At 46.4% G+C, this 21224-nt stretch overlaps 2 protein-coding genes across 2 annotated transcripts in view; one reads left to right on the top strand and one right to left on the bottom strand.

The window, feature by feature from the left end:
- Nucleotides 1–21224, top strand: part of MTOR (mechanistic target of rapamycin kinase) — a 174929-nt gene that overhangs the window by 73789 nt on the left and 79916 nt on the right. The gene's annotated exons all lie outside the window — the stretch shown is intronic.
- Nucleotides 4612–14032, bottom strand: ANGPTL7 (angiopoietin like 7). The gene is made up of 5 exons (XM_038746140.1): nt 13660–14032; nt 8197–8297; nt 6948–7142; nt 5940–6138; nt 4612–4784 (listed from the first exon to the last, which is right to left on the bottom strand). The coding sequence occupies exons 1-5, from the start codon at nt 14030–14032 to the stop codon at nt 4615–4617; spliced, it is 1038 nt and encodes a 345-aa protein (XP_038602068.1). The 3' UTR covers nt 4612–4614.

Genomic DNA, 21224 nt, shown 5'->3' with positions numbered 1-21224 from the left:
CGTAATTATTATTATTACATTGTATACTCATCATCATCATCATCATCATCATCATCATCAATCGTATTTATTGAGCGCTTACTATGTGCAGAGCACTGTACTAAGCGCTTGGGAAGTACAAATTGGCAACATATAGAGACAGTCCCTACCCAACAGTGGGCTCACAGTCTAAAAGGGGGGAGACATAATTATTATTATTATATTGTACACTCCCAAATGCTTAACGCAGTTCTGTGCACACAGTGACACTCAATAAATATGATTGATTGTTTTACGGAGCAGTTCGTAACCAGACTATTCCTGGGCAGCTGAATGGAGGCCTCTCACACACTGGGTCGGGGACAGAGCCGACCCTCATCTGCTCCGACCATGGCAAAGTGGAAACGTGGCCCCTAGAAGTGCCTCTCTCTTTTCCCAGCAGCTCTGCATCTATTAGCAGTCGTGCCACAGTCTGGGGGGGACAGTCCCTCGAGTCTCACTCAAGAGAGCAGGAAGGGTTGTGTTGGGAAAGGGTCTGAAGTGCGGAATAACTTTGGAGACATCCGGGAGACTCGCGATATTGGAATGGCTCATCCCTGGACCCACATTATCCTCTCTAAGCTGTCCTGATGGAGATGTCGGCTCAACTAAAAACAAAATGAGAGAGGCTGCAGCTCTGCAGGGTGTCAGCTGTGAGAAGCTGGAAGGAGGCATGCAGCTCGGAAGACTCTCTGCAGTACCTGCTGTACGCCTTTCTATCGACGATGGGGTGTGCGGCAGGGGCAGCCCGGGGGCACCTTCTCCTCTGCCATTTTAGAGGATGGAACTATGGCCTTCAAAGCGCTTAGTACAGTGCTCTGCACACAGTAAGCGCTCAAATACGATTGATTGGAGCGAGCTGAGCACAAAGAGACCTCACTCAGATTGGTAAAGTTCAGAGAAACTTCAGCTTCCAGATCTCTCAATTCTGGTGGAAGTGGCTTTGGAAGGTCCGAGGAGATTATTAATATTATCATAATTATTATTATTACTGTATTCATTAAGCAATTGTGTACCAAGCACTCGGGTAGATGCAGGTTCATCACCCAGGCCCTAAAATACCCTTGGTGGATTGGATACTACAATTAGAACAAGTGTCTGGCAATCAGCCCTCTTAGATTGGGTTTTCACCTCTATAGCTTGGAACAAGACTCTTTGCCTGTATTTTCTCATCTGAAAAGTAGAGGTGGTCAGTCAGTGGTATTTATTGAGCGATTACTGTGTTCAGAGCACTATACTGAACACTTGGGAGGGGACAGTAGAAGAGTTGGTAGATAAGCCCCATGTGGGATGACCTGATTACCTTGTATCTACCCCAGTGCTTAGAACAGTGCTTGGCACCTAGTAAGCACTTAAAAAATACCATCATTATAAGGTCCCTGCCCACAATGGAGCAGTAGAAGTTGAAAGTTAGTACTAGGGTGGGCTAGCGTTTATTCTCCTGCTATTGTTGGCTGGCTAGTGCTTGTGCTTAGGGCTACTAAGGTGGACAGTCCCATCTCCAGCCTTTCACTGCTCAAAACTCCTCTTGGTTTCACTGTCCACTGGAGAGGTCGCAGAGTGATCTGAGAATCTCCCTTCGCACCCCCCAATAATAATAATAATTTAATTTTGGTATTTAAGCGCTTACTATGTGCAAAGCACTGTTCTGAGCGCTGGGGAGGATACAAGGTGATCAGGTTGTCCCATGTGGGGCCTCACAGTCTTAATCCCCATTTTACAGATGAGATAATGGGGCCCAGAGAAGTGAAGTGACTTGCCCAAAGTCACCCAGCTGACAAGCGGCGAAGCCGGGGTTAGAACCCATGACCTCTGGCTCCCAAGCCCGGGCTCTTTCCACTGAGCCACGCTGCACAGCATGACTTGGTGGGTAGAGCACAAACCTGGAAGTCAAAAGGACCTGGGTTCTACTCCCAGCTCTGCCACACGTCTGCTGTGTGTGACCTTGGGCAAGTCATTTAACTTCTCTGGGCCTCAGTTACCTCATTTGTAAAATGGGGATTAAGACTGTGAACCCCATGTGGGTTAGGAACTGGGTCCAACCTGATTAACTTATATCTACCCCATTGCTTAGAGCAATGTTTGGCACATAGTAAACACTTAACAAGTACAGTTATTATTATGCATTCTCTCTCTCCCCCTCTCTCTCTCTCACCAAGCCTTACCTTACCTCCCAATAAAGCAGAGAAAAGGTTGACCAGCATTGGACAAGTCTGAGTGTTAAAGAATTTATTTTAGAAACAAAGAAAAGTTGGAACATTTCATTAAAAAATACCTTCACGTAGCAAGGTGCTTATTTACAGTGTATGCATTGGTCAGAAGGCTTTCTTCTCTCCTCCTCACAATTCTCTAAACTATAAGTTCCCTGTGGGCAGGGAACGTGTCTTCCAACTCTTTTGTATTGTACTCTCCTAAGCGCTTAGTTCAGTGCTCTGCGCACAGTAAGTTCTCAATAAATACCATTGAGTGGTCGATCCTTCAGTAACCATTACAGACGAGGCTGGATCTTAAATTGAGGCTAAGATCAGCCCTTCTGCCCTTATTATGGGAATAAAAATAGGCATATTAACATTTTCTCTATCTGCTGGAGAAGTGGCTCTTTAGACTCCCATATTTAAGGAAATAAAACACGCTAAAATATGTGTTATTGAATAGCAAATTCCAAGCAGATAAAAATAAAATACCCATCCTAGAACTAAATTTATTTATAGGTGTCCTAAGTGTCAGACACTGACTGAAGCTTTCTCTCTCTGTAACCGAAGCTTTGATTTTTTTTTTTTTGGTTCAGTATTCTGTGGTTTCCCCAGTATTGCTTCTCCAAACTTCCCCACCCTCCTGTGAACCTCACTGCCCCGAAGTGTCCTTAAACCACATATAAAGCAAAGCATTAAGTATCTTCCAAAGAATGTGTGACTGCTAGAAGTTAAAAGAAACTGCCAGAATTAGAGGATTATAAAGTAAGTATGTAGAAACTATGGGGAAAGGCTTTAAAATATCCTGGGTTCTGGCAGATGTACACATCATTTCAATCTTAAAAATCCTCTTATTTCCACTTTGTTTTGCAAGAGAATCCTCCCCTGTCTTATGGCCTTAAATAACACATTATGGGATAATATATCTTTTTCTTGCACTAAGCCTGATTTTCCTTTTCTCCTGGGTCTTCGTTGTAAACTTAACGGGCATCTTATAGAACCAGAGTTTAGAATATTGAATAGTTTGGCCCACATTTCCATAATGGGTTTTTGATAGAAGCGGCTGTGAAGTTCAGCGACTGTTAAGCTCCAATTAATGATGACCTCAGTCCACTAGACATTCTGTGAAGAGTGATTTAGACCAGCTTCCTTTTGATCCCTGTATGAAACTCCTGGGCCAAACTAATTCCTCTTTGAACTAGGTGGTTGGGGTTTCAAAGATGAGATCTTAGCCCTTGGGATCACTAGTTCCCTAAGGGTTTTTATCTGGCTGCTCTGGCACAGGCCAGCTAATGAACATCCAGCAGAACGATCTTCTGTTAAAGAGGGAAGTTCCCGGGGTTTTAAAGTAAGAAATATCCCCCTTGCAGCCTCCCCAACTCTGAGAGACTGAAATAGTATAGCTCTTCTTGGCAAAAGACTTGTTTTCTGCCCTTATTTAGGCGAGACTTTGGACAAAGGGAAACACAGTCTCCCCCTTCTAGACTGTGAGCCTGCTGTTGGGTAGGGACCGTCTCTATATGTTGCCAACTTTTACTTCCCAAGCGCTTAGTACAGTGCTCTGCACACCGGAAGCGCTCGATAAATATGATTGATTGAATGAATGAATGAATTGCTTTCGTCTTGACAAGAATCATGCTTGAAAAGCAAGGGCCACCTTACCTGCAGGGCATTTTTACTGGAGTTGCTGCTTCAGAGAAGCAGCGTGGCTCAGTGGAAGGAGCCCGGGCTTTGGAGTCAGAGGTCATGGGTTCAAATCCCAGCTGTGCCCATTGTCAGCTGTGTGACTTTGGGCAAGTCACTTAACTTCTCTGTTAACTTTAACTTTTCTTTTAGACTGTGAGCCCACTCTTTTAGACTGTGAGCCCACTGTTGGGTAGGGACTGTCTCTATATGTTGCCAATCTGTACTTCCCAAGCGCTTAGTACAGTGCTCTGCACATAGTAAGTGCTCAATAAATATGATTGAAAATACGATTCTCTGTGCCTCAGTTACCTCATCTGTAAAATGGGGATTAAGACTGTGAGCCCCTTGTGGGACAACCCCATCACCTTGTAACGTCGCCAGTGCTTAGAACAGTGCTTTGCACATAGTAAGCGCTTAATAAATGCCATTATTATTATTATATTCTGCGCCCAGAAGTACTGACCAAGCCATTCTAACCATCTAATCTGCTGAGAAGAAGGCCACTATAGCGATTCCAACTCAGTGGAATTGAAATGTCTGTTCTTGTTTGCTGCATTCTCTGTTGGTGCCGATGTGTACCGTGAAGATTGAATTAAACTCCCTAGAGGCGTGCACCCCTTGGGTGAAATAATCAGTGGTATTGATTCTTTTTCTGTGGGCCGCCTTTCGCTCCTCCCCACCCACCCTCCTTTGTCCCACCGTGGAGCGTGGTTTCCCCCTAGGGCTTAAAGTCTTCGGGCCGGATTTTCATTTCCACCCTCTTGAGGGAATAACTCGAACCGTGCCAACCGTACCAAGTGATGCCATCCGTGTGCTTTGTGTGGTCACCTTGGCGGTAATAAATCCCATTGAGGTTGGAGTCTGTGCAGCAATTGTACCAGTAGCCACCTAATGGGAAGAGCGTAAAGGAAGTCATCAGCAGCGTGGCTCAGTGGAAAGAGCCCGGGCTTTGGAGTCAGAGGCCATGGGTTCAAATCCCCACTCCGCCAATTGTCGGCTGAGTCACTTTGGGCAAGTCACTTCACTTCTCTGTGCCTGTTACCTCATCTGGAAAATGGGGATTAAAACTGTGAGCCCCCCCACCCCAGGACAACCTGATCACTTTGTAACCTCCCCGGTGCTTAGAACAGTGCTTTGCTCATAGGAAGTGCTTAACAAATACCATTATTATTATTATTACTATTATTATTATCAGCTCGGTCAAACGCTGGGTGAATTTCACTGCTTTGGGGGTAGATGCTGTTCAACTGTCAGGGATCGGTAATGCTGGTTTGGAAAAGATTTTGGATCCTCTAGACTGTAAGCTCACTGAGGGCAGGGAACGTGTCTACCATGGGGGACAACCTGATCACCTTGTAACCGCTCCAGCGCTTAGCACAGTGCCTTGCACATAGTAAGCGCTTAATAAATGCCATCATTATTATTATTATTATCTGAAAAATGGGGATTAAAACTGTGAGCCCCTCCACCCTGGGACAACCTGATCACCTTGTAACCTCTCCAGTGCTTAGAACAGTACTTTGCTCCTAGAAAGTGCTTAACAAATGCCATCATTATTATTATTATTCTTATTATTATTATCAGCTCGGTCAAACGCTGGGTGAATTTCACTGCTTTGGGGTTAGATGCTGTTCAACTGTCAGGGATCGTTAATGATGGTTTGGAAAAGATTTTGGATCCTCTAGACCGTAAGCTCACTGAGGGCAGGGAACGTGTCTACCATGGGGGACAACCTGATCACCTTGTAACCTCTCCAGTGCTTAGCACAGTGCCTTACACATAGTAAGCGCTTAATAAATGCCATCGTTATTATTACCGACTAAAGGGCTTAATAGAGTGCGCTGCATACAGTAAGCGCTCAGTAAATCCGATTGATCAGATTGAGGAGCCGCGAGATCCCAAAACCCGAGTTTTTGCTCTGTGTTTGGTCTCTGGCTGTTTAGTGACTCCTGCTTCTTTCCCTTTTAAGAGTCACGTGGCTCCTTGTGTTTCCTGCCTGCCTTTTGGCCCCATCCTACACTCCTTTCCCCGTCTCTGCTTCACCTTTGCGGAAGTTCACGCAGTTGTCCAGACACTTGTCGTTGTCCTTGTCTTTGGTGCTGAAGGCCGTGTCGTTGTGGTAGTGGAGAGCGTCTCTCCCAGCAGTACCACTGTAGTTCCCCACGAAGAGCCGGTAGCTGTTCAGTTCATTGCTCAGGGTGAAGCGGCTGTAGTGAGCGTAGCGGCTGTCTCCGTCCCAGTCCTGCCGGAGTGGCAGAAACAACTCTGGTTAGAAGAATGACCGGACATGATGCCTTCATTGGCCTCTCCCGAGGCCCCATCTGCCTCGAGAGAGAGAGAGAGGGATGGATTTCGGGATCCAACATGTCCACTCCTCCTCTGCTTTTCCTGGATTTTAGGCCCAGCTCCATCACTGCTTATTAACTGTGGGTATCTGGTCCGCAATTTCTTCCCCGCAGAATGTGAGTGATGCTACTTTCCCTACCTCCGTCGGGGATATCATGAGTAGGTATGAAAGAAATGGATGGGGGTGCCTTGCGCTTCTTGGGTTGAAGCACTCTTTGGTGACGAATTCAAAAGTAAGCAAGTATCTGGTTAGCAAGGGCCCCCGGCACTCAGAGAAGCAGCACAGCCTAATGGAAAGATCACGGTCCTGGAGGTCAGTTCTAGTCCTAGCTCCGCCAGTTGTCTGCTGTGTGGTCTTGGGCAAGTCATTTCATTTCTCTGCACCTCAGTTACCTAATCTGTCAAATGGGGATTAAGACTGTGAGCCCCGTGTGCGACACAGACTTGTCCAATCTGATTAGCTTGTATCTACCCCGGTGCTTGGCACATAGTAAGTGCTTAGCTGGTATCATTTGAAAAAATGGAGGTTTTATTTATCAATTTTTTATTTATATAACTGGGCACAGGTGGAGGTATTATTTATCAAACTATGCCCAGAATGGGACCCAGTGCCAGTCAGAGTTCCATCCTAACCATCCAGCGACTGGTATGACCAGGGTGTTTCTGTGCCTCATCCTTACTGCGTCTCGTGGGGTGTTCGATTACCTCCATCTCTACCCGGAGCACGGTGGGACGTCGGGAAAGCCGGTGGATGTGCTCATTCCCCAGCCAGAAGTCCCCGTGGATGTTCCCGAAGCCGTGCTTGTACTGCTTCCAGTCCCGGTGGAAGGAGATCAGACCGATCTTCCTCCTCTGGATGATGGTCCAACCCCCGCCTTCGGTCTCCATGTCACAGAACACCTGAAGGCAAGAGAATGGTGATGCTCTTTGACTAGCGTGGGGCAGGTTAGCTTCAAACGAGTTATTTGACTCGCTGATATCCCCCAGAATATGTTTTTGTTTAGGGAGTTGAGTTTGCCTATCGGTGGTAGTGAGAGAACTTTATTCTGCTAATTTAAAGGAGCAATATAATCGAGCCAGCTGTGGTTTTAGATGTCATTTTGGCTGTACAAAATAGTAAAGAGAAGCAGCATGGCTTAGTGGGTAGAGCACAAATCTGAGAGTCCGAAGGACCTGGGTTCTTATCCCGGCTCTGCCACTTGTCTGCTGGGTGACCTTAGGCAAGTCACTTCACTTCTCTGTGCCTCATTTACTTCATAATAATAACGGTATTTGTTAAGCACTTACTACATGCAAAGCACTGTTCTAAGCTCTGGGGAGGTTACGAGGTGATCAGGTTTTCCCACGGGGGGGCTCACAGTTTTAATCCCCATTTTCCAGATGAGGTAACTGAGGCCCAGAGAAGTGAAGTGACTTGCCCAAAGTCACACAGCTGACAGTTGGCGAAGCCGGGATTTGAACCCATGACCTCTGACTCCAAAGCCCGGGCTCTTTCCACTGAGCAACACTGCTTCTCCATATGTAAAATGGGAGTTAAGACTGTTAGCTCCATGGGGGACAGGGAATTTTGTTCAATCTGATTTGCTTGTATCCACCCCAGCGTTTAGTACAGCACCTGGCGCATAGTAAAAGCTTAACAAATACCGTAATTATTATTATTATTATTATTACTGAAGATCTCCTTTGGAGATTCTGAGTGTTTCCTGTTCTGCGTGTTCACTTCCCTGGTGCTAAACTGCGGATGATCTTGCCTCTGCCTTGTGTCCCTGACTGAAAGAAAGAAAGAAACTGCGTGTAATGTGTGTTAAGCCTTCTCCCTCTGAGAATGTCAAAAGAGGTTCAAGAGTTCAGGTTTGGCGAGAGCCAGGAGGAATTTCCATTTTAGTTTCCTAGGTCCCCGTACAGGTCCCAGGGCTGCGCTGCTTTTTAAATCCCATCTTGGGAAGAGCCTCACCTCCAGCCCGGGACTTCCCAGGAACTCATCGGGAGGAAGCTTGTAAACCCCAGAGATCCGGTAGTTCTTCTGGTAGAGGGACGAGCAGTCATAGACAGCATCTGTTTGGGAGAAGAACCAACATCCAGGGTGAAGCAGCAGGGTCAGACCACCCACGGGGCCCGTCTAGGGCTGACTGGGCTCGAATCCAGAGCCAAACTTACAATGAGGGCATTCACCTTCCTGTTAATTACCTGGAACTGAGGGGGTGTTTATCACCACTCCATATTATACGGGTCCCTGATGAGGGGCGGGAGTCTTTCAGACTCTCTGCTGGAAAAAATCTCCCTTTGGCTGCAGGGGCAGGAAGCCCCCACGTAATGGCAGCGGTAAGAAGTGAATTCTGGCCCTGCCAAAGACCCTCCCCATGTGTCTTGACTGACTGAGGGGCTTTAGGATTGTGGCGCTTACCTGCTTGCAGAAACAAATCGGCTCAAGCAACAGACAGGCTGTGGGCATAGAAATGGGGCTGGGACTCCCGGAGAAGGAGGGAAAGGGGCTGCAGAGCCTGAGTGTGAACTGTGTTGTGGAACCAGCAACCAGGTAGTTCAGGGGAGTTCTTTGGTTTCTACAACTTTGATCCATGGCCTTGAAGCACCCCCATGTCAGAGCAAAACTGTCAGGCCCCGTAGTCGTCCTCTCATACTTCAAACTCCCCATCCCCCAGTAGGGGGGAAAACAAAAAAACCTCGTTACCGGGGCGATTTAATAGCAAAGCGAATGAGACAGCTCAGAGGCGCTGATTTTTAAAAGACACGGTATCGTAGCCTCGTTGGTAGAGGAAGGTATCTGTGGTTTGATTCATTTAACAACTCCCCAGATGTCCCAAGACTGGGATAATAGTAATAATAATTATGGTATTTGTCCAGGCACCTAGTCTAAGCTCTTGCGGAGATACAGGATAATCGGGTTGGACATAGTCCCTTGTCCCACACGGGGCTCAGAGTCTTAACCCCCATTTTACAGATGAGGGAACCGAGGTACAGAGAAGTGAAGTGACTTGCCCAAACGGAGTCAAACTGGGTCCTTTGTGGGGGGGACTTGGTGAAGGCAAACGGGGACTCGAGTTGCACAAAACAGAACAGGTCGAGAAGCAGCGTGGCTCAGTGGAAAGAGCCCGGCCTTGGGAGTCAGAGGTCATGGGTTCTAATCCCGGCTCTGCCACTTGTCAGCTGTGTGACTTTGGGCAAGTCACTTCACTTCTCTGGGCCTCAGTTACCTCATTTGTAAAATGGGGGTTAAGACTGTGAGCCCCACATGGGACAACCTGATCACCTTGTATCCTCCCCAGCACTTAGAACAGTGCTTTGCACATAGTAAGCGTTTAACAAATGCCATTATTATTATTATTATTATTTCACACTCTTTTACAATGTAATATTGTACACTGAGCAGCGTGGCTCAGTGGAGAAGAGCACGGGCTTTGGAGTCAGAGGTCATGGGTTCAAACCCCGGCTCTGCCAATTGTCAGCTGTGTGATTTTGGGCAAGTCACTTAACTTCTCTGTGCCTCAGTTACCTCATCTGTAAAAATGGGGATTGAGACTGTGAGCCCCACGTGGGACAACCTGATCACCTTGTAACCTCCCCAGCGCTTAGAACAGTGCTTTGCACATAGTAAGCGCTTAATAAATGCCATCATTATTATTATTATTTCCACTACTTGAAACCTTCATTTTTCTAGCATTTTTAATAATGCCAGACACCTAGATCCAAATGAACATAGCTTCAAGTTAACCCTCTAGGGATCTCCCAAATGCAGTAAACAGTATTATTAAAACAGGAAAACAGAGCTGCCTTGAACAGTTTGGCTTTCTTCTCTGGACTTAATAAAATGTATTTCCTGGCTGCCCTAGGGGCTGCCTGCAGCCCACCGTGTCTAGCCTTGACAGACTTGAGCCTTCGGCTTGCCTTGCCCAGCCAGTTGGGCCTGCCCGGACTGAGAATATGGCCCCTGCTTGGCCATGAGCGCATGACCAGTATTTTGTTGACTGTGCGGTGGCCTCCATTCAGAGGCCATTCCATTATTCCCGCCCCACACCACTCCGATCTTTTTCCATGTAGAGCACCCAGGTGAACCGCTCAAGGGAAAGAATCCGAAGCGCCATTCCCTCCCGTTGGCTTTAGATTCCGGGTTGTTGCCACACGGCCAAACCCTGGACTCCAGGGGTTGAAATATTGCCCAGCGGCATCAGTGACCACCTTGAGAACAGATGTCCCTGCCCCGGCTTCTAGTCAACTTTTACTCCCCGACACATTAGGCAAACGCATGAAGGGCCTCGCTGTAACTCCCAGTGCATTCTCCTCTTCTGGGATCCCAGAAAATCAATCAATCAATCAATCGTATTTATTGAGCGCTTACTGTGTGCAGAGCACTGTACTAAGCTCTTGGGAAGTACAAGCGGCAACAGAAAATGATCCTAATGAACTGCTGACTCCCTAGAGTGGGAGGACGCCGTCGGAAAAGGTTAGGGAAGGGAGCCAGCCTGGACTGGGGAGAGCAATTGGCCCAGTGGGAGGGATGTATTAGGTTGCCCAAAAGCTCTTGCTACAAATCAGATTTTCCCTGTGAATTCTGCAGTGCCTCATTTTGGGTTCCCTCAGCTTTTACCTTTTAGACTGTGAGCCCAATGTTGGGTAGGGGCTGTCTCTATATGTTGCCAATTTGTACTTCCCAAGCGCTTAGTACAGTGCTCTGCACATAGTAGGCGCTCAATAAATATGATTGATTGATTTTACCACGAGAACTGTGCTGGGCGGCAAGTTTATTGAGCTTAACCATTTCTCCCTTCACCGGGCATTGTTTTCTCAATTTCAGCAGTGCCTTTCTGCTCCGCCTCTTTGGCCACCATCCTCCCCACTGGCAGTGTCCAATAGCTCTCTCTCGGGGTCAGAACAGACCGAGGTTCATTCGTTCATTCAGTCGCATTTATTGAGCGCTTACTGTGTGCAGAGCACTGTACTAAGCGCTTGGGAAGTACAAGTTGGCAACATATAGAGACGGTCCCTACCCAACAGCGGGCTCACAGTCTAAAAGTTTAGCTGGTTAGCTGGGTGGGACTGCTCTTTAGGAGAAGGGACAGACCAGGGTAGTGGAGAGGTCCTGCAAAATTAGTTTCAGCTATTTGGGGGAGAAATAACATGTTGATTTCTGAATTCCTGCTTCTCAGCAGGTTTTCTGGATGCCAGTTTTCATTTCATCTCGTTACCTAACTCCTCTGTAGAATGGCCTGAGGTTGCTTTTCTGATCCAGAAGCGCTCTTTATCTGCTGTGATTCTTATTTCAGCACCTGGAAGATTCTGTATATCTTTATTTAAACTAAACTGTATCCAGTAGCTCACTGGTTAAAGCTAGCCTTCCATCACTGAGTGTTAATTATTACTTTCTCCGCAACTGGTAATGAGGAAAGCTACTTTGTTGACAGTAAAAGATTACAGACCTGTAGAATTTTTTGCTTGTAAATCATCTCTTCCTACCTGCTTCTTAAATTTCTCTGAAAGAGAAATGAAGCGCGAAAGGAGAGCGCTAAATCGCTGAAGGCCAGCTGGGTTGAGCCAAGCAAATTGGAATCACTTCCTAATAAATTGTTTTTATTTCTTAAAAAGAGAGAGATGGAGTGATGGGAACTGTGGCCAGCCTCTATGATCTTAGATTTCAAAGGAATTTAGGATTTTAGGGAGATTCTCTTTCTTAGCTGCTATTAAAAGCAGTAAGAACCTGGAGAGGACATAATAATAATAAAAATAATAATGGTATTTTTTAAGCACTTACTATGTGCCAAACACTGTTCTAAGCGCTGGGGTAGGTACAAGGTAATCAGGTCGTCCCACGTGGGGCTCATAGTCTTAATCCCCCTTCAAATAGTAATAATAACAGGCTCATTATAATATAATATATATTATTATAATAATAACAGTAATAATAATAATAGGCTCAAATAGTAACAATAACAGTGGCATTTGTTAAGCGTTTACTATGTGCAAAGCACTGTTCTAAGCGCTGGGGGATACAATAATAATAATAATAATAACGGCATTTATTAAGCACTTACTGTGTGCAAAGCACTGTTCTAAGCGCTGGGGAGGATATAAGGTGATCAGGTTGTCCCATGTTTTAATCCCCCTTTACAAATGAGGTAACTGAGGCGCAGAGAAGTTAATTGTCTTGCCCAAAGTCACACAGATGATAAGTGGTAGAGCCGGAATTAGAACCCACGACCTCTGACTCCCAAGCCTGTGCAAATTGTCATTATTTCTGGCTCTTCCCCCCGGGCAATGAGGGCATCAAGAGGTCTGTCGCCGAAGAAACTTATTGATCGCAGCGTATAAACAGCAGTCTATCTGCATCATTGTCTGCTTGCTGCTGCAGCGCTAATTGTTAATGGGCTCGAGCCCACTTGGAAAGCAGCAGCAAGAGAGAGGAACCTTTTTCTCCTGGGAAAGCTGGAGCCCCGAAAAGTTAGGTGAGTTGCCCAAGGTCACACAGGACATCATCATCATCAATCGTATTTATTGAGCGCTTACTGTGTGCAGAGCACTGTACTAAGCGCTTGACATCAAGCACATCAAGAACATCAAGGACATCAAGAACAACAGTCAAGTCTCCCAAATTCCTAAAAGGAAGAGCAAGAGGTGTCCGCAGCCTTTTCAAGTAGTGCCTGGGGGGGGGAAAATAGTCTTAGCAACACAACAGAAAGCTACTGTTTCAGTGGAAAGAGCCCGGGCTTGGGAGCCAGAGGTCATGGGTTCTAATCCCGGCTCCCCGCCACTTGTCAGCTGTGTGACTTTGGGCAAGTCACCTAACTTCTCTGGGCCTCAGTTACCTCATCTGGAAAATGGGGATTAAAACTGTAAGCCCCACGTGGGACAACCTGATCACCTTATATGCTCCCCAGCGCTTAGAGCAGTGCTTTGCACATAGTGAGTGCTTAATAAATGCCATTATTATTATTATTGTATACTCCCCAGCGCTTAGAGCAGTGCTTTGCACATAGTAAGTGCTTAGTAAATGCCATTATTCTCATTATTATTCATTCACTCATTCAATCGTATTTATTGAGCGCTTACTGTGTGCAGAGCACTGTACTAAGCGCTTGGGAAGTACAAGTTGGCAACACATAGAGATGGTCCCTACCCAACAGTGGGGTATTATTGTATACCCCCAGCGCTTAGAACAGTGCTTCGCACATAGTAAACACTTAACAAATGCCACTGTTGTTATTATTATTATTACTATTTGAGCCTTAAAATGTATGGTGGGGGGTTCATTACTAGTCAGCTAGCCCGCTGCCCGACGAATCCCTTATGGATTGTCAATCTGCCACGTAAACAGGAAGCATGGGCAAGGAGTGGCGAGAGGAGGGGTGGGCTATTTGATCATTTGGGGTTAAGGTTGGCGTGAGAAGCGCAGAAGCTTCCCCCTTACCCGCCGAGGTCTGGGTGACCGTCTGGGCTGCCTGGAGCTGCATGATGCCGAGCCGGTTGTTCATTTCGGAGTACTTGCTCTCTGCGTCCAGGAGACGCGTCTCCATCTTCTTGGCGCTGCCCTCCAGCTCCATCACCTGCATGACCACGTTGACCCAATCCCCTTCCTGCCTCCTGGTCAGGTCCTGTAGCAGGCCGCTCAGGTTGGCCACCTGGACCGTAAGCTCCCTCATCTCCTCGCAGCAGCCGGCGGCTTTGAACGGGGCGGCCCCCCCGGGCCCCTTGCGCTTAGGGGGCTTCTGCGGCCATGCCGGACAGACGGCCGCGGCCACGGTTAAGATGCAAAGCCAGGACGGGAGCCCCTTCCTCCGCATCTCCCTCGGGCCCAAGTGGGGCCAGATCTGGCCAACTTGTACTTCCCAAGCGCTTAGTACAGTGCTCTGCACACAGTAAGCGCTCAATAAATACGATTGAATGAACGAATGAATCTGGCCCTGTGGGTTCTGAGGTCCTTTGCTGGAGTCGGAGAGAAATATCTGTGACGAATTTGCAAAACGCCCTTGCAAACTCAAGCCCTGAATTTATTGTGCGCTCGCTCTCTCTCTCCCTCTCTCCCTCTCTCCCTCTCTCTCTCTTTTCCTAGAGTTGTTCTTGCTCTTTTTCTCTTTCCCTTTTTTCAGAGTTCCTCAAAGAGGAGTCTAGTTGGGCATTTCTGCAGCCCTCCCTCCTCAGCCTATGTCCTCTGTCAAGCTCAGCATCTTAAATATTGTTCGCTTCCCCGGTACCTCCCCCCCCACCCCCGGACCGAGGCCATGCTTGGGTCTCTAGCCCCTCCCAGTTCATCTGGGAAGATCAGGTGCCTCCAGGGTGAAGTCAGCACAAGCCAGGCCAGAAGACAAGCGAGAGAAGGTGGGGAGGGAGACTTCCCTCCCCTGGGAGCTCAGACTGGAGGCTAGGAAAGAGGACTGCAAAGTGCGAGTTTCCAGTAAGCACATTCTATTAAATCAGGGTCCTGCCAGAGGCTGGCTTGAAAGAGTCAGCCAGCAGGGTATGAGCAAGAAGAGTTTTCAACTCCCAAAAAGATTATATAACTGCAGGGACCCGGGGAATAGGAGACTTTTATCCCCAGCTCCCTCTGGGAGCTCTTTTAATGTACTATATTCCACTTTAGCTGTGACTTGGTGTCCAGTGCATATTTTACACTTGGGCTAAGTGCTCTCACCGGTTCTCCCTCTGCCGTCTCCCCTTCGAGAACCCGGCAATAAGCCTGTTTCCAGGAGGGTCTTGTCACTGTCTCAAAGGCCTTTTAAAAAAAATCCCTCTGCTGTTCCTCAGAGCAATCTGGAGAGCAGCAACGATGCTTGCATCCTGCTGGGTTCTTTCACCGATTTAGAGGAGTGTTGGGCATTTGGGAATAACGATATTCCTTCCCCCCGCCCCCCAAACTCCCCGTGAATTGTAGCTACGGGAACCGGCCTCACTTTCCCTTGGCTCACTCTTTCTGCACTCATTAGAACTTATTGTTTCCTTGTTGCTTATTGCTGCTGTGTTTCCCTGGGAGGTGGAGGTTGTTAAGCTTCTCAGCAGTGTAGTCATTTGACAAATGGACAGCAGCAGGTATCCAGAATGCTCTGCAGACTCGGTCAGCGCTTCAGTAAAGACCGGCTGAAATTTTCAAGGCAAAGGAAATAGAGATGCTGTTTTGGCCATCTCCATGATAAACATGCCAACAATCTTTTCCTTAATCTAGTATGCCACCCCAAAGCTCCAAAATGTTTACTGAAAATGCCCCCCAGGCAACCTCCACCCACTTCATCTTGGAAGACAGACTCCACTCCCCTTGATACTCTTGCCTGTGGTTTATTGAGTAGAATAGCTTTGGATTCCAAACTGTCAAAGCCGGGGTGGCCCTTCATCTGGGTTTATTGTGGGCAGCCTGGATTTAAGCAGGTGTGTCCTCCATCCGGAATGGATAAGGCCTCAGGTGCAATTATATCCCACATTTTAATTTTCCGCCTCCGGCTTCTCTCCACCTTGGCTCCCGCCGCAGATTTCTGTGCGTTGGAAGGGGCACCTGTTTTAAGAGGAACCTGGGAAGGGACAGCAGTGGCTCTGGAGCAAGCAGGGGGATCCTGTTCCTCTCGGAGATACGCTCCGGACTCGAGCAGACTTGGGGGAAAATGATGCATGTGACATGTTAATTAATCAATCAGTGCTTCTTATTGAACACTGTATTCAGCATTTTTCCCTGCGTACCCAGCGTCACACATATCTCAGCGTCCCGCATTCCTGAGGCCATCTTTGGCTACCTTAAGCGTAGCCTCAAGCTTGACCTCTCCGCCTCTGAAGAATCCCATCTGAGCTCCTGTCAAGCCAGGGCCTCTGTCTTTCCCAAGGAATCAACTCTTACCAGGTGGCCTGAGGGGAGAAACCTAATTTGATCTAGAATAAAGACTAGCTGGGGAGTAAGCCGAGACTGGTCCCACTTCTAGCCACAGCATTTACTGAGTTCTTTACTGAGTGCTTAGTAACATACAGCAGAAGTAAATGACGTGGTCCCAGTCCATAAGGAATGTACAGTCTTAACAGGAAAGCAAACAGGCATAATTTGTCACGTGTATATTAGGCAAAGAAGTGAGAGCGTAGCTTAAAATGGGAAAAGCTATGGCTTAGATGTCATTTTGGCTGGACAGAATAGTAAAGAGAAGCAACATGGCCTAGTGGATAGAATACAAATCTGAGCGTCTGAAGGACCTGGAATCTAATGCCGGCTCTGCCACCTTGTCTGCTGGGTGACCTTAGGCAAGTCACTTCACTTCTCTGTGCCTCATTTACCTCATCTGTAAAATAGGAGTTAAGACTGTGAGCCCCATGGGGGACAGGGATTTTGTCCAATCTGATTTGCTTGTATCCACTCCAGCGTTTAGTACAGCGCCTGGTGCATAATAAACACTTAAAAAATACCACAATTACTATTAAAATCTAAAGTTAGTCCTATTTATTGAGCACATTTTGTGTGCAGAGCACTGTATCAAGTGCTTGGAAGTGTACAATATAACAGACATATTCCCTTCCCACAACAAGCTTACAGTCTGGAGGGGGAGACAGACCATGTAAATAAATTAAAGATATGAACATAAGTATAGCAAATAGGTAATAATTGATGACGGTATATGAGTGCTAAGGCGGTTAATGATCTTGATGGCTAGGAAGGTGGGGCATGGGGAGTGCCATTTGGAGGAGGGGGCTTTTGGGGAGGGCTTGGAACTGGAGGGGGGCTGATTTGGCTATTTGGTGGGCACTGAATGATGGGTCAGATGGTTGTCACAAGTTGCGGACATTTAGGATAACTTGGGAGCAGTGACGAGTTGAAGTTGAGATGTAGCAAGTGAAAAGAGCTGAGAGGGAAGATAGAGATGGCTAGTAGAGAGCATTGAGGTCAGTGGATCAGAGTTTGGGTTTCAAGGGAGATTTTTGTTGTATCCTTTATTCCTGCCATCGGAGCCCAAGAAAGCTGCTGATGGCCAATGGCGTGGCAAGCTTCAAGTGGCTTTCTTACTCCAGGGTTATTGTCAGTTTCTGGTTGTCATCATCAGTGGTTTTGAGGGCTTACAGTGTGCAGAGCCCTGTCCTGAGTGCTTGAAGGAGTATAGTACAACAGAATTGGTAGACACGAAAAGTGCCCACAGTGAGCTTATGGTCTAGAGCGAGGGTGGATAAGGGAAATAAAGGGAGTAGTCTGATCTAGGTCCTTTCAGCTTCGTGATAAAAAAAAAAAAGGCATCGACCTCCACCCTCCCTCCCGTTGTCTGGCAGAACTACAGTCCAACTCTTCCATTTAGCAGTAGCTCCTTGGTGTCCATTCTTACCATCAAGAGCTTGGCCCCCAAATAATTCTTTTTTCTTTGGAGAATGTGGAGTAGGAGGAGCAGAAGAGCCCAATTCTTCCAGCTTAGGATTCCTTCAATCTCCCAGGGGGAGCTACAATTTATCAGGGAATAGGTCAAGTGGAAACAAATCACATGGCAGGGGCAGAATTTAGTTTTTGGCCCTCTAACTCTAATCAAGTTGCTTGTCTTAAAAAAGAAAAAAAAATACACATGTTGTTTGTGAGTGGCCTTGTTTCTCTGTGAAGTTCAAGTATACTTCAAACTACCATTGTTCTTTGCTGAGTGTCTAGTACTTAGGCACATGTGGATTGTGATCTTTAAATGATTCCTTTTAAATGGGTTGTATTTTGGTTTTAGTTTGGGGGGGGTTGTTTGTTTTTTTGGTTTTTTGGGTTTTTTTGAAAACCCCCCAGTGTCTGCAAATTGTTCTTCCTATTAAGGATCTGATGTGGAGGAGGTGACTAAGTGCAAGGAGGTGGATCTTCATATCAAAAAGAATTTCCACTTGGAATTTTTATCTATCTTCCGTCCATCTCCTCAAGGGCCGTGTGTGCTTCCCAGACATGGTGCTGCTGGCACCAGCGATGAGGAGCTGATTGCCATGCAGTCCACGGTGAGCTAAGAGATCCAGGTAGCTAGGGAAAGACTTGAGGAAGGCCTGCCTGGAAGCAAGGGATCGTCTCAAATTTGACCCTAGGATTCCTTCTAGTCCTAGCATTCTTTAACCCTTCTCTTCCCCCACCCCCTCACATACACACTGACACACAAGAACCAGAAATATTCAGCTGGGAAAGAAAAGCAGAATCCTAGACCTGGAAAACAACTTTGAGGAGTCATGTCCCCCTGCCTTCAGACAGGATGGCATTGAAGACAGTGCTTCCAGCACTTTGAACAGTGCTTTGCACATAATAAGTGCTTAACAAATACCATCATTATTATTATAAGAGCAACATTTGAAGAGCTAAACTCTTAATACAGTCAGTTCTCTCCTCGCACATGTTTTCACTAGGCCTTTTGGTTAGGACACTGTCAGGAAATTAGGAGACGTACTTCTGACATCACGGGTCGGTGCAGATACCGCCCGACAAGACGTCAGAAGAAATGGTTGTGGGCACGTATGCGGATTCGATTCGAGGCGTATGTGCTTCGATGCAAGTTTTCCTTACTAGAGTGTTTGCATTACAGGAGCATTGACTGTGGGCTAGAGCTATCACCTTTGGGAATTCCAGGTAGCACTGCTTAGGCGAGGGGTTTGGAAGGAAGGTTAAATCTCGTTGAATCACTGTTTGGTTTTCCCTGCCACCCCACCAGAGTCAGCGGAGGGCCGTGTGCCAGCTGTTTTATTCGGCTGGAAGTCGATCTCACCTTTATGCCTATTGGTCATGGGGCGATCCTTTCCAGAAAAGGTGACGGGTTGGTCGTGACCTTTGAGCATCCAACAAGGCGGCCTTGAGTAACAGCTCCTCTTCCCATCCATCTTTTCATAGCCTGAGGCTCCTCTCAGCAGTTTTACACCAGAAGCCTTTCCTAGGCTGTTTGAAGCCTGAACTCCAAAGTGTCTGACTGTAAACTATCCTGGAAGATTGGCAAAGTGGCTAATGAAGGAAATAACAGTAATAATGGCATTTATTAAGCGCTTACTATGTGTAAAGCATTGTTCTAAGCACTGGGGAGGTTACAAGGTGATCAGGTTGTCCCACGGGGGGCTCACAGTCTTAATCCCCATTTTACAGATGAGGTAACTGAGGCCCAGAGAAGTGAAGTGACTTGCCCAAAGTCACACAGCTGACAATTGGCGGAGCTGGGATTTGAACCCCTAACCTCTGACTCCAAAGCCCGGGCTTTTTCCACTGACCCACGCTGAAATTCCCCCGTGCCAGAAGATTATCTGTTCTCAAAAGCATCCACAAGCCGGCAACAGCCTCTGCTTCCTGATTTCTAAAGAGGAAAAATTAAGTCCTTATTTTGAAAGCAGTTAAGCCAGTGAGACCAGCTGTGAAAATGTAGGATGAGGAAGGATGTTATTTTTCTCCCCTAAGGAAATCAATCCCTTCTCAGCCCTTTCCCGAAGCCATGAGTTTGCTGAGACTACTGTGTACTTTACCCTGTAATTTTTCTGTCCCGAAGTACTGAAAGAAATGGAGCTAAAAAGAAGCTGGCATTTTAATGAAAAGCCAAAATGCTCTTACTTAGTGTGAAAACCCTCAGCTATTTCATAAGGATTGAGCAGCTCAGATTTTGCTTCAAGTGGAGTGGAGAAAGGGGGAAGAAGGGAGTCCTGCGAATGACACATAAAGGAGTATTTTAGGGTTTCAGGGCTTGTAGAGACATAGAAGGGATCTCCAAGCCATCGTCCTCGCTGGAGGCTAGGATGACATTGAAACCATCCCAGAAATATTACTAGCTACCATTTTCTTAGAACTTTTTAGGTAGCTTTCCTACGTCCCTGAAACCTTAGAAAACACTAACAGTAGAAAATAGATCATCTGAACTGATTGGAACCAGTTCAGATCTTCAGTAGTACGAGTAACCAACTAAAATAGTCATGGGCTACCTCAAACAGGCCCACACCCGATTTTGTTCAGTGGTCCATGTTTTTCCAGTGGCTTTTAGAAGTATTATCCAAGCTGTCTTCAGTCTGGTATACAGTTGGTTCAGATACAGATATTGAGAAAATCAGCTTTCTGCTATGCTTTAGTTGATGTAGAGAAATTTTAGAACAGTGCTCAGCGCTTAGAACAGTGCTTTGCACATAGTAAGCACTTAACAAATACCATTATTATTATTATTATTATTATTGTTATTATTTAGAGCCTGCTAAGACCAAGAAGCTCAGGACATCCTGTCTTATTGCTAGCTTTCAAACATCTACTGTGAATACATCGTTATTCCTCCTAGCTCCCTTCACAATTCTGTTGGCCTCCTTAAGTGGTATCTACATTTTATTTTTCCTGCAGCATGGTGTTCCTTTGTTGTTTTTTTTCCGTGATTCTAAACAATCCATAGAGGGATTTTAATTTTATCTCTGTCTCATCCTCACAATCCGCTCCCGCTAAAGATTTGTGACTAGAGGCAGCAGTCTCTTTGCAGATGTCCCTCATATGGTGCATTATGGAATTTGAGCCCAATACTTACTGTTAGCTTGGGCTGAATCCTCAAATGTGCCTTGGCCACAAGCTCCCACCACCCCCAAATTGAAAAAAAAAAACTTTTGTACTTACCATAGCCTTCAAAAATTTGGGCTGGAGAGGCACATCTTGTTAGGACGGCACAAGAATTTCTATCTCAATCAGAAAGTGAATTAGCAGTACATACCATGGAACTTTCATAAGAGATGCAGACTGTGAGCCCACTGTTGGGTAGGGACTGTCTCTATATGTTGCCAATTTGTACTTCCCAAGCGCTTAGTACAGTGCTCTGCACATACTAAGCGCTCAATAAATATGATTGATGATGATGATGATAACTTTCTTAAATTTCGGTCATCTTCAGATTTGAAAAAGATTGTCACACAAAAGAATGATGAAATGTAACCTGTGCAGTTTACACCTGCTTTCTTTCTGTTATTAGGTAGGGATTGTCTTTATCTGTTACATAATTGTGCTTTCCAAGTGCTTAATACAGCGCTCTGCACACAGGAAGCGCTCAATAAATATGACTGAATGAAGATGCCCTA

This window comes from Tachyglossus aculeatus, chromosome 5, assembly GCF_015852505.1.
Source record: "Tachyglossus aculeatus isolate mTacAcu1 chromosome 5, mTacAcu1.pri, whole genome shotgun sequence".
NCBI lineage: Eukaryota > Metazoa > Chordata > Mammalia > Monotremata > Tachyglossidae > Tachyglossus > Tachyglossus aculeatus.
Note: the sequence above shows the minus strand (reverse complement) of the source record. Positions and strands in the feature narration are given on the sequence as shown.